At 38.9% G+C, this 13876-nt stretch overlaps 1 protein-coding gene across 2 annotated transcripts in view; it reads left to right on the top strand.

The window, feature by feature from the left end:
- Positions 1 to 13876, top strand: part of POLR2B (RNA polymerase II subunit B) — a gene marked incomplete at both ends in the record, with an annotated part of 42945 nt that overhangs the window by 6917 nt on the left and 22152 nt on the right. The window contains 7 exons of one of the 2 annotated variants that reach the window (XM_080697569.1): positions 1450 to 1600; positions 3983 to 4095; positions 4227 to 4446; positions 5028 to 5186; positions 9356 to 9520; positions 12081 to 12277; positions 12450 to 12569. In XM_080697569.1, coding sequence (XP_080553695.1) covers positions 1450 to 1600; positions 3983 to 4095; positions 4227 to 4446; positions 5028 to 5186; positions 9356 to 9520; positions 12081 to 12277; positions 12450 to 12569 — 1125 coding nt within the window. The remainder of the gene's footprint in view (positions 1 to 1449; positions 1601 to 3982; positions 4096 to 4226; positions 4447 to 5027; positions 5187 to 9355; positions 9521 to 12080; positions 12278 to 12449; positions 12570 to 13876) is intronic. The other variant, XM_080697570.1, reaches the window with a different exon arrangement.

The raw sequence follows: 13876 nt of genomic DNA, 5'->3' as shown, positions 1-13876 counted from the left end.
CTGTATCTGTACACTTAGCTTTCAGTTCTCATTTATGCTCCATTTTTCACTTAAATGACTTACTTTTATCTCTCTCTTAACATATTTAAAGTAATTAATGGTCTTTGTTTTGGTACTGGGATTCTATTCTAGGACTTAGCATGAGTAAGCTCATGCTCTTCCACTGAGTAATACCCGTACCTCTAGAACTAATTTTTTTTTTTTTTTTTTTTAGGTACTAGAAATTGAACCCAGGGGCATTTTACCTCTGAGCTACACCCCCAGGCCTATTTTTAATTCTTTATTTTGAAACAGGGTCTCAGTTGTGGAGGGCCTCACTAAGTAGTTGAGGCTGGCCACAAACCTGTGATACTCCTGTCTCAGCCTCCCAAGTACTGGGATTACAAGTGTGTGTTACCAGGCCTGACCAAGAACTAATAATTTTTAACCTAAAATGAACACTTTCATATATTTTCTATTTTAGCTGTCATCATCCCCCCCCACACTTATTCAAGTTAAAATTTTGTTATCTTTCACTGTCCTTTTTGGGGGGTAGGTTACTGGGGATAGACGGGGAGTGTTCTACCTCTGAAGGCCTCACTACATTGCTGAGGCTGGCCACAAAGCTTCAATCCTCTTGTCTCGGCCTCCCAAGAACTGTGATTATTGATGTGTGACACCACACCTGCTTTCACTATCCATTTTCTTTCAACAGTTTTTTCAAGAAGTGTTTCAAAAAGGTTGAATGAAATTGCCCATAAGAGATATTTGTAAGGCAGGCATGTTGGTGCACTTTTGTAGTCTGAATACTTGGGAAGCTGAGACAGAATTGCAGTCTCAGCAACTAATTAAGATCCTAATATAAATAATAAGTGTAAAAAATAAAAAGAGCTGTGTATGTAACCTGGAGTTTGGAGGCCCCTGGGTTTAGTCCCTAGGGGATTGAACCAAAATAAAAAACTTAAAAAAAAAGACATTTGGCCAGGCATGGTGGCGCACACTTATAATCCCAGTGCTTGGGAGGCTGAGACAGGATGATCACACAGGTTCGAAGCCAGCCTCAGGTACTTAGTGAGGCTCTCAGCAACTTAGTGAGACCCTGTTTCCAAATAAAGTATGAAATAGGTCTGGGAGTACAGCCCGGAGGTAGCAAAGGCCCCGGGTTCCACCTCTAGTATCACAAAAATAAAAATAAATAAATAAAAAAAGACATTTGTACATCAGAGTTTCCTTTACAATTCTTAACATTGTGTTTTAAGTTTCTTTGCCCCAAACTTAATAATAAGGTCTTTAAAGAAAATAACTGCTGGCCTTATTCCTTTTTTACATACCTCATAGTATCTTATGCAGTGATTGGCAGAAAGTGGTTGGCATGTGAGAATTTGTTGAATTGAATTATGTTAAAAATGGGGAAATACGCTAGAAAACAAACTGAGTTTCAACTGATTATGAACTTAAATATTTTTCTAGTTCCTATTTTGATGAGAAGGGCTTGGTTAGACAGCAGCTGGATTCCTTTGATGAGTTCATTCAGATGTCTGTTCAAAGAATCGTGGAAGATGCTCCCCCTATTGACCTGCAAGCTGAAGCTCAGCATGCTAGTGGAGAAGTGGAAGAGCCGGTAAGACCCTTATTCCAAGAATTGGCTTGAAATGTCACCCCTTCTGTTGCCTGCCGCAAGGGTTAAAAATCAATAGTAGTCGTAGGGTGGGGAGGCTGAGACAGGAGGATCACAGGTTTGAGGTCAGCCTCAGCAACTCAGTGAGGTCTTCAGCTACTTAGCAAGATCCTGTTCCAAAATAAAATAGAAAGCTGGGTGTGGTGGTGCACGCCTGTAATCCCAGCGTTTGGGAGGCTGAGACAGGAGGATCGTGGTTCACAGGCGGCTTCAGCTACTTGATGAGGCCGACTGCAACTCAGTGAGACCCTGTTTCAAAATAAAGAATAAAAAAATAGGGCTGAAGGTGTAGTGTGGAGTTTGAGTACCCCTGGGTTCCATCCCCAGCACTGGAAAAAAAAAAATAGAGCTAATGATGTTGCTCAAAGGTGGGATGAAATGGGATTCCATCACCAGTACCACAAAATAAATAAATAATAAATAATAAATAGGTAGGTTGGTCTGGGGATGTGACTGTTGGTAGAGCGCTCCTGGGTTTGATTCCTAGAATGGCGGGGGTAGGGGAGGTTGAGAGGTTTTTTTTGTGTGTGGTACTGGGAGTGAAACCCAGGGTATTTTCTACCTCCGGGCTATACTTCCAGATCTGTTTTATACTTTATTTGGAAACAGGGTCTCACTAAGTTACTGAGAGCCTCACTAAGTAGCTGAGGCTGGCTTGGAACCTGTGAGACCGCCGGGATTACAAGCGTGCGCCACCACGCCTGGCTGGAGTTTTTAGCAGTGTACTTGGTGGAATCTTCAATCAGCTCCTGATTGATTCTTACTAATGGAGGCATGAGTTTTTGTAAGTAATCCAAAACCCCGAGTATTATTCAGATAGTAGGTGTTTAATAGTTGGCAAAGGGTACTCAGATATGAATCATGAGAAGTGAGCCAGAAATGTCATGTTGTTTTACATAATTCTGCGTTTTGCTATGGTAGCCTCATATAAATCGCCTTTTAAAAGAAAAAGATTGATTTGGCCTGGGGGTGGTGCTTGGGATTGAACCCAGGGAGGGCCATGTATATCCCAGGCAGTTGCCCTTCTGAGTTATATCCCTGGCTCCTTTTATATTGAGACAGATTCTCTCAGTTGCCAGGGCTGGCCTTGGACTTACCCTCCTGCCTCAGCCTCTTGAATAGCCGGGATGATAGGTATGTGTCACCTCTCCTTGCTTGTATCAGTTTTAGATAGGTTTTATTAGAATATAAAATAGAGCCAGATTGTCAAAAGTTTTGGGTGTCATGAGGTATTGTTGAGAGCTTATTAAAAATGTGCATAAAGAATTATTTTAGAAAAGTCATTTTGAAAAGGTGTTTACTTGGAAGGGAAAGAGGCTGGAGGCAGATGAGGATCTTGGAGCGCCTCAGTGTACTGTAATTTCCTAGATTAGAATGATGGAGGAAATACGAGGTTGCCTTCCTCTTGGTTCATTATTACTACCAGTTCTCTTTACCTTTGACCTACTCCAGCTTGAGAGACTTGGGGGTCAATAATTTTCCCTTCGATAAGTGTCTGCTTACTACTATCTTCTGTGAAATTTGATTTAGAGAGAAATCCAGTATCCATTTATCTTGATAATTTCTACTCTTGGATCTTGCTTTATTACATAGCAGTGAATAGATGTTTACTTCTTTTTATCCTTTTTTGTTGTTGTTGTTGTGGGCTGTGTTATAGTCAAGCAGAGTTGAAAGAACTAGGTTTAGTTTTCCTGATAATTTGTTGATTAGACTTTTTTCTTTGCAGTACTGAGAATTGAACCCAGGGGCATTTTACCTCTAAATTATATCCCTAGTCCTTTTTTATTTTTGTTTGGAAATGGGGTCGCACTAGGTTGCTGAAGCTGGCTTCAAACTTGTGATCCTTCTTTCTCAGCCTCCCAAGCACTAGGATTACAGGCACGTGCCACCATGCGTGACTTTTATTGATTATATTTGAGCAGTTATAATTGTCTGAATTTGTCTCTTTGTTCTTGGATCACTTCATACTTTTGATCCTAACCAACGAGAAGGTATATGAAACTGTGTAGGTTATTAATATAATTAGATTTGGCAGTTTGATACAAACTTAGAGCAGATGTTGAGTGCAATTTTAACTTACTTGGGCATATTAAAATTTTTTTTCTTTTAATTTGGTCTTCTGCCTTAAAGCATTTAGGTGTAAAACTTCACATATATGCAGGGTGGGTGTTGACACTGGAGAGTCCTCATGTCAGTACAATTGAATAATATGTCCCAGTTTTCAGAGCTGCTCCGACTTAAAATGTTAATGTCAATTACAGGGGGATTATTAAAACTTTTATGGATTATCACTTACACTTTTATGTGTTTTGGTTTAATTTTCAGCCGAGATATTTGCTGAAGTTTGAACAAATTTACCTCTCTAAGCCTACCCATTGGGAAAGGGATGGCGCACCTTCAGCAATGATGCCGAATGAAGCCAGACTAAGAAATCTCACGTAAGAAAAAAATTTTCCTTATAAGCAAGTGATTTTGCAATAGAATTCAGAAAATGTAGTGTTCTTTGAGGGTTTACACTTTAGCAAATACCCTACTGTTGCTAAACTGTGACCTATTTCTATTTTCAAAGGTATTCTGCGCCACTGTATGTTGATATAACAAAAACAGTCATTAAGGAAGGCGAAGAACAGCTTCAGACTCAGCATCAGAAAACTTTTATAGGAAAGATTCCAATTATGCTGCGTTCTACTTACTGCCTGTTGAATGGCTTAACAGATCGTGATCTCTGTCAGTTAAATGAATGCCCCTTGGATCCTGGTGGCTATTTCATTATTAATGGATCAGAAAAGGTATACCAACATTATTTTAGGACATTAAATAATTATAATTAATTTTTTATCTTTATTTATTTATTTATTTATTTATTTTTTGCGGGTTTGGGGTTGGAACCCAGGGACATTTGACCTCTGAGCTACACCCTCTGCCCTATTATTCTTTATGTTTGAAACAGGGTCTCACTAAGTTGCAGAGGGCCTCACTAAGTAGCTGAGGCTGTCTGTGAACCGCGACCCTCCGGTCTCAGCCTCCTGAATGCTGGGATTACAAGCGTGCGCCACCACACCTGGCTTTATAATTAATTTAAATCATTGAAGTTGAAATTAAAAAAGTAAATGTTCACACGGGATAATGTGAAAATGACAGTTAAATTATTAAGGGTGTGACAGTTAAACTTTTGTAAACACTTTGTGGCTGAATATAATACCAATTTGGTCACTTGTTAGAGCTTATATATTTTTATGAAGCATTTATGCAGAATATAATTTCTTTTTATTGAACGTATGCAATCAAATTAAATTTAGGTGCAGATTTTACTCTTCTTACTCAACTGACCATTTGTTTTTCATGGCTATGGCTATTATTGTCCATGTAGGTTCTGATTGCTCAAGAGAAAATGGCAACAAACACAGTCTATGTGTTTGCCAAAAAGGATTCTAAATATGCCTACACAGGAGAGTGCAGATCATGTCTGGAGAATTCTTCCCGACCAACCAGTACTATATGGGTTAGCATGCTAGCAAGAGGAGGACAGGTATGTGTGGCTGGGATAAGATGTAATTTGTTTATTCCTTTGCACCTGGTTTTGTAATTTTCCACATGGCATTCTTAGTCAGAAAACTTCTGGATCATGTTGTTGGTGTCATATGTTAGGCTTTTTTATTTACCTATTGCCATGTGACGGGTTACTCTGTAGAACATTTATTATTTCATAGTTTCTGTGAGTCAGGAGTCTGGGTCCCCTTGGCTGGGTTGTCTGGCTGAGGCTACAGTCCACATGTTTGTGTGGCCTGCACTCATTTCAAGGCTCATTTACACAGGTTGCTGGCAGAGTTGAGTTGTTCACTGACTGTTGGACTAGGCATTTCAGGTCATTGCTGGCTGTTGGTTGGACGCCTCTCTCAGTTCCTTGCCATGTGGGCCTCTCCATTCTGCAGCTGAAGGCATGGAAGATTGCTTCTTCAGAGGCTGTATGCAACAAGAGCCCCAGAGAGAGAGTATACAAGCAAAATGGAAACTTTCCTTTTATAACTTTAAATCACAGAAGCTGCCACTTCTTTTTTGTGGTGCTGGGGATTGAACCTAGGTCTTGTATGTGAAAAGTATGTGCTCTATCATTGAGTTACACCCCCGGCCCCTACCACATTTCTTTTTTTCTTTTCTTTTTTTTTTTTTTTATTAGACAAAAGTCAGTATCTTCAGCCTCTCTCTATTTTTTTTCTTCAGTACTGGAGATTGAACCCAGGGGCATTCTACCTCTTGAGTAACACCTCCAGCCCTATTTTTTATTTTTAAATTTTATTTATTTATTTATTGCGGTACTGGAAATGGAACCCAGGGGCATTCTACCTCTGAGCTACACTCCCAGCCCTATTTTTTATTCTTTATTTTAAAATAGGGTCACACTGAGCTGCAAAGGGCCTCACTAAGTTCCTGAGTCTGTTCTTGAACCATGATCCTCCTGTCTCAGCCTTCCAAATGCTGGGATTATAAGCGTGCGCCACCATGCCTGGCTTTTATTCTTTATTTTGAAACAGGGTCTCACTAAGTTGCAGAGGGCCTCACTAAGTAGCTGAGGCTGACTGCGAACCTGTGATCCTTCTTGTTTCAACTTCCCATGTACTGGGATTACAAGTGTGTGCCTCCACACCTGGGTATTTTCAGCCTATCTTTAGTAGGGAATTATACAAGGGTAATACAGTAGGAGGCAGGGATCATTGGGTATTTTAGAACTTGCCTGTCAAAGACATGTTCATATGGTAATGAACTCTAATGATAACATGTTTGAATATTTACTGTACCAATTATGTTATTAAAAAAAACTTTTTAAAGCTGTACTGGAGAACTCAGGGTTATTCTATCTCTGAGTTATACCACCCGCCCTTCCTCCCTCCCTCCCTTCCTTTCCTTTCCTTTCCTTTCCCTTCCCTTCCCTTCCCTTCCCCTCCCTTCCCCTCCCTTCCCCTCCCTTCCCCTCCCCTCCCCTCTTCTTTCTTTCTTTCTTTCTCTCTCTCTCTCTCTCTCTCTCTCTCTCTCTTTCTTTCTTTCTTTCTTTCTTTCTGTGGTACTGGGGTGGAACCCAGGGGATTTTCTACCTCCCAGCTACACTCCCAGACCTGTTTTTATACTTTATTTGGGAACAGGTTCTCACTAAGTTGCTGAGAGCCTCACTAAGTAGCTGAGGCTGGCTCCGAACCTGTGCAATCCTCCTGTCTCAGCCTCCCAAGCGCTGGGATTACAAGTGTGTGCCACCATGCCCGGCTTTATTCTTATTTTTGAAACAGTCTCACTAAGTTGCAGAGGGCCTTACTAAGTAGCTGATGCTGTCCTAGAACCTGCGATCCTCCTGTTTCAGCCTTCCAAGTACTGGGATTAGATATGTGCCACCATGCCTAGCTCCAGATTGTTTAATTTTTTTTTAATCTTTTTTCTTTTCTCTTTTTGTTACTGGGGATTGAACTCAGGGATATTCTACCTCCGAGCTATGTCCAGCACCCTCCCCCCCTTTTAAATTCTTTTTTGGTTTAGGGGATGAATGGAACTCAAGAACATTTTACCTCTTGAGTTATGCACCCAGCCCTATTTTATTTTATTTTGTTTTGTTTTGAAATAGGGTCTTTCTAGGTTGCTGAAAGGGCTAGGGGTGTTGATCGGAGGTGAAATGCCTCTGGGCTCAATCCCTGGCACCACTAAATTAATCAATTAATTAAAAGAGCTGGAGATAGACCCTTTGATTCAGTACCTACTTCTCTCCCCCAATGAGAGTAATGGTTTTATTGAGAATAAAATTAAATGTTACTAACACTGCAGAGGCCAAATTACACCTATTATATAAGCAGATCTGTAGAAACTTAGGAGGAGGATGAGATTACTAGAATGATGTGGCCCATAAAAATTTAGGACTTTAGATTCAGCGTAAAGGTGCTCACTTATAATCCTAGAACTTGGGAGGCTGAGACAGAAGGATCGAGGTTTTCAGGCAGCCTTAGCTACTTAGTGAGGCCCTCTGCAACTTAGTGAGACCCTGTTTCAAAATAAAGAATAAAAAATAGAGAAATAGAGTTTGGTATACCTCGGTGGGTTCAATTCTCAGTACTGCCAAAAACAAAAACAAAAAAAGTTAGGTCTTGAGTTAAAATTTTTAAGGTAGTATGGATTTATAGATAAGCAGAGAGAAACTGGAAGGGTATTTTTGGTGGAGGAGGGAATTACCTTAGAAAATATCTTTGACCCAGCTGAATAAAATAGGTTAAATAGTAACTGAGAAGTAGATAATTACAATGGCTCTGGATTAGGAGTTCTTAACTAGAAGTCCACATCAATACATCAATAAATGTAAGATAATTTAAAGTACAAAAAATAGCCCCTGCCTCTGCAGGTGCTGAACCAATAAATGAAGGGGATGGTGGTGGTGGTGAATGAGGCCTAGCTACAAGTATTTGGAATAAGTCCCTAAGTGATTGTGCTGGACAGTCTTTGTTGAAGAGAATTGCCTGGTTTATGAAGGGCCATGAAAAGGACAGCTTATTAGGGAGTGTTTTTTTTTTTTTTCAACTCTGGACAAAATGAATGAATTAGAGGCAGAGAAAGGAAAATCATCAGAACTTAATAGTTTGCTATAGTAAGAGGATAAACCAATTAGGATTTCATGATTTCTATCCTGAGATTTTGAAAGAATAGTGATTTAGAAAAGTTCCAAGAATTGATTTTGGAGAGAGAATAGTGAGTTTAATTTTAGAAAGATTTTGGATTACAGGTTCATGATGTAAGCATTATTTTTGAATATTCCACCTGCTCTGAAATGAGTTTTTTTTTTTTTTTATAAAAGAAACAATAGACTGGAATACTGACATTAAAGTAGAAACAACCACATAGTTGTTGAAAATAGGAGGGTTGAATGTGCAGGAAAAAGATTAAGGTGAAGCTTTGGTGTAATTTATGATAACTTGTTACTGAACAAAGGAGTTGGAATAAACTTTTTATGGAAGGAAGCCTCAAGTGGAAGAGTGTGACAAATTGTTACTAGAGGAATCATGATTCTGTAGAGTTATGAGGCCAAGAGAAGGAAGAGCAAATGAAGTGGCAAAAAGGACTAAAACTCAGTAGCTAGATATGACAGTGTAAGGCGGAAAACTTACTCTATGTGTGTACAGTTAAAGAAGAAGAAATTGGAAAAAAGAAGCTTATAAGAAGCTGCCAAGCTGAAACATTTGAACAAGGAGAAGCCTCACAGACCCGCTCTGATTTAATATCTAATTTTTATTTTGTGCTTGGCTTTTTTTTTTTTTCATATTTGTCTATTCGTGTTCATTCTCTCTTTACCCTTCATCTATTTCTTCTAGAATCTCCCCCAGTCCCTGTGGGGTGGGGATGGCAAGGTATCAATCGTGTTTATATTCTTAGGTAGGCAAAAGTCATTTCCAAATGGAGTATTTGATAATTTTTAGAGATTCCTGGCAGGCAGTTGGAAGACAGTTGAAGTTCTGTCTAGTGTAAGTGATTAGGCTGTCTGTAAAATTAGTAAATCTGTTCCAGTGGTTTTGAAAAATAGGAGCTTTGTCAGTATGAGAAGGCATGCTTCTTTTGAAATGCCTACAATGAACATATATATATATATATATATATATTTAATGGCTCTCTTGATGTTTTTATGGTACTCTGATCTCTTGCATATTAATGTTCTAATGACGATTGTTTTTCTAGGGTGCAAAAAAGAGTGCTATTGGTCAGCGCATTGTGGCAACTCTACCATATATCAAGCAAGAAGTTCCTATCATTATTGTGTTCAGAGCATTAGGTTTTGTGTCTGACAGAGATATCTTGGAACACATTATTTACGATTTTGAAGATCCAGAGATGATGGAAATGGTAATGTGAAAGCTAAATGTATTCTTAGTGTTTTGTAAGAGATTTAGAGGTACTTATTGTTGTTAACCGTAACATATAGTAGCAGAAAGCTTCTCTGAAGAGCAATTTAGCTGTTACAGTCTCATGCCATTTACTGTGTAGTGAAAGCATTCAGCCCTGCCTACGCTTCTCTTCTGAAAGTTCTGTGTAAAATAGACATGAAAACTAGAGGCAACCAGAGTTGAGTGGCAGCAGCATGAAGATACAGTAAACAGAATTGTAAAAGCACACAAATCTGGTGCAATTTAGTTAAAGGGAAAATGAGAAAGAAAGTTTTGGGAAAGTACTGGGATTACAAGCGTGTTTCACCATGCCCGGCTTATTTGTTACTTTTTTTTGTGTGTGTGGTACAGAGGATGGAACCCAGGGGCATTCTACCTTCTAGCTACACCCCGGAGCCCTATTTTTTATTCTTTATTTTGAAGCAGGGTCTCACTGAGTTGCAAAGGGCCTCACCAAGTAGCTGAGGCTGTCTGCGAACCTTGTTCCTCCTGTTTCAGCCTCCCAAATGATTGGTTTACAAGTGTGCACCACCATGCCTGGCTTTCACATGTTACTTTTTTTGGACCATTTGAAATTAAAGTCCAGCCATCATGCTGCTTTCCTCATAAACACTTCAGCATATGCTTTCAAAGGACCAAGGCATTCACTTACATAATTGCAGTATAATTATTAAAATCGTGAAATTTATAATATTGTCAATTGCAGATCTTATTCAGATTTTTTTCCATTTATCCTGATAATGTCTTTAGTAGCATATTTTTTTCTAAGAAACGAATTTAGGATCATTCATTCCATTTTGTTTTTACATCTTTTTAGTTTTTTTTTTTTTTTTTGGTGGTACTGGGAATGGAAACTAGGGGTTTTTCTACCTCTGGGCTATACTCACACACCTAGTTTATACTTTATTTGGAAACAGACTCTCACTAAGTTGCTCCAAGAGCCTCACTAAGTAGCTGAGGCTGACTTCAAACCTGTGCGATCCTCCTGTCTCAGCCTCCCAAGTGCTGGGATTACAAGCGTGCGCCACCATGCCTGGTGACATCTTTTTAGTTTTAAAAACTCTTTCCTTGGCCTGCCTTTGTCTTTTATAATACCAAAAATTTTAAAGAGGATAGGCCATTTATTTTGTAGAATTTTCTTCAATTTGGAACTGAGATACTTCCTGACTAGATTCAATTTATGCATTTTGGCAGGAAAAATACAGAAACATGTTTTTCCAGGACACTGCATTAAGAGTCACATGATGTTTTGTTACAATTTGGAGGACTTTTTTTTTTTCTTTTAGTACTGAGAATTAAACCTGGGAACACTACCACTGAGCTACTTCATAAGCCCCTTTTTAAATAAAATTTTATTTTGAAACTGGCCTCACCATGTTGCTCAGGCTGGCTGTGAGCTTGATTCTCCTATCTCAGCCTCCTGATTAGCTAGGATTATAGGTGTGTGTTAGCATGCCCAGCCATGTGTCCTCTTCTGATCTTTGGTGTCATAATTGTGTTAAAAAGACATTGGAAGTCAAAAACAAGAAGGGCGTTTTAGTACATGTGATAAAATTAAGGAGCACTTTGAAGATGCCAAATTTACTGAATGCCATCTCTGATTTCTCATCCTCATTATTGTGTAAAGTTGGAAATTCAGAATGTTAGAATTAGAATGGGACATTAAGTTTATTTTTCTAACCCTCTTGTAGATGAGGAAACTAATTGCATGGCAGCTGAAAGGCCACAAATAGTGGCCGGTACGGAATACAGAGCTCTTTAGTTGTACACTTTTAAATTCGTTGCCTTTACACAATATTGAATGGTTTTACTTATAAGTTAAAAAAATCTCTTGGCCAAGTGTGATGGCACACACCTGACTACCCAGCTACTTGGATTGCAGGTTCGAGGCTAGCCTGGGCACTTTATTGAGATTCTGATGCAAAAATAAGATGAATGGGGATGTGGCTCAGCAGTAGAGTACTTTTCTAGCATGTGTGAGGCCTGGGGTTCAGCCCCATTACTGGGAAGGGAAAAAAAAGGGCTTAATACCAAGACTGAAAATAATCTGGCATTTGTTCATTTGCAGTTCAGTAAATTTAATAGGACCACAGAATTTCTCTGAATTTTTTTGAGATACCTATAAGGAACTTTATTTTTCTATTGATTAAAAGAACACATGCCTCACATTTCTCTCTATAGTGGAATTACTTTATTTCTCTAAGAAGTAAAATTGCTTGTGTTTATGAGTTAATGTTGACAAATCTTTAGATCTTTGCGGTGTTTTGGTCCTACGATTTTGTGATTCTTTGATTTTTTCCAAAAATATTTATACATTTGATTGGGTTCATAGGAATATATGGTTTGTTAAGTGATAGTTGATTTAATTTAAAGTGAAAATATGCTGGGGATGTAGCTCAGTGGTAGAGTGCTTGCATAGCATGCACAAGTCTCTGGTTTCTGTCCCCAACCCCGCCAAAAAATAAAGTGAAAATATAAAAAATATGTATGAAAATAACTTTATGTAAATCATTTGATAGGTTAAACCTTCTCTTGATGAAGCTTTTGTCATCCAAGAACAGAATGTTGCATTGAATTTCATTGGTTCAAGAGGGGCAAAGCCTGGTGTTACTAAGGAAAAAAGAATTAAATATGCAAAAGAAGTCTTACAAAAAGAAATGCTCCCTCATGTTGGTGTCAGTGATTTTTGTGAGACCAAAAAAGCCTATTTCTTGGGGTATGTTAAATTTTGTTTTTAGTTCTTTACCAAGATATAATTGAGTTAACGTATTTTCCTTAAACTGAAGATATAAAAATTTTTGTTTTTTATATACATTAAAGGAAAAAAAAGCCAAAACCAAGGGTTTTCCTTTTCAGTTCTTTCCTTCTTTTTTTTTTTTTTTTTTAAGGTATATGGTTCATAGATTACTTCTGGCAGCTTTGGGTAGAAGAGAACTAGATGACAGAGATCACTATGGAAACAAGAGATTGGATCTTGCTGGACCACTACTTGCATTCTTATTTAGAGGGTAAGAAATTGCAAAATTAAATTGTTCAAGTAGGGATATTTACTTAATTTATTTATTGCAGTACTGGAGATTGAACCCAGGGAGGGGCATTCTACCACCCAGTTACAGCCCCAGCCCTATTTAATTTAATTAATTAATTATTTTATTTATTTAATTTATTTTTTTGTGGTACTAAAGATGGAACTCAGGGGCCTTCTACCTCCAGGCTACCCTGACCTATTTTATATTTTATTTGGAAACAGGGTCTCACTGAGTTGCAAAGGTCCTCACTGGGTAGCTGAGGCTGGCCATGAACTGTGATCTTCCTATCTCAGCCTCTCAAATGCTGGGATTATAAGTGTGCACCACCACGCCTGGCTTCCTGTTTTATTTTTTATTTTGAAACAAGGTCTTGCTAAGTTGCTGAAGGCCTCGCTAAGATGCTGAGGCTGTCCTTGAATCTGATCTTCCTGTCTCAGCCTCCCACGTACTGGGATTAGAAGTATGTACCACTCTGCCTTAGGAGATTCACTTTAGATTAGTGGTTACACATGAGAGTGCTAGACCATCTTGGTACCCATATTAGCTATACCTGAAATTTTCTGTTTTCTCTTTGTTCCTTGTCCCGATTTCATTATGATTCATGGCTACTAATGTTCATGAACACAATTTATTCTGGGGATGGAACCCAGGGTCATTCTACATCTGAGCTGCACCCACAGCCCTATCTTATTTTTTAGTTTGAAACAGGGTTTCACTAAGTTCCTAAGGCTGTCCTCAAACCTGCAATCCTCCTGCTCAGCCTTCCAAGTACTGAGATTACAGGCATGCGCCACCCTGCCCTGCTTCTCTGGTAGCTTTCTACAAAATGTTTTTTAGTCTTTTTTATTTTATTTCTTTTGCAGTACTAAGGATGGAACCCAGGGGCATTCTACTTCCTAACTACACTCTCAGCCTATTTTTTTATTCTTTATTTTGAAACAGGTTCTCACTGAGTTGCAAAGGACCTAAGTAGCTGAGGCTGTCTATGAACAGTGATCCTCCTGTCTCAGTCTCCCAAATGCTGGGATTTACAACTCTGTACCACCATGCCCGGCTTTTGGAAATTTATTAGTTTTGCTTTTGTTTTTATTTTGTTTATTTTGTTTTTATTTGGAAACAGGGTCTCTTAAGCCAGCACAGCTGGCTTTGAACCTGCGCGATCCTCCTGTCTCTGCCTCCCAAGTGCGGGGATTACAAGCATGCGCCACCAAGCCCGGCTTGCTTTTGTATTTTTTATTTATTTTTTTGTGGTAAAGGGAATTGAACCCAGGGGTGTTCTACCTCCG

Source organism: Muscardinus avellanarius, assembly GCF_963383645.1.
Source record: "Muscardinus avellanarius genome assembly, chromosome: 6".
In the NCBI taxonomy this organism is placed as follows: domain Eukaryota; kingdom Metazoa; phylum Chordata; class Mammalia; order Rodentia; family Gliridae; genus Muscardinus; species Muscardinus avellanarius.
The sequence above is the reverse complement of the archived record's forward strand: the minus strand, read 5'-3'. Positions and strand labels throughout refer to the sequence as shown.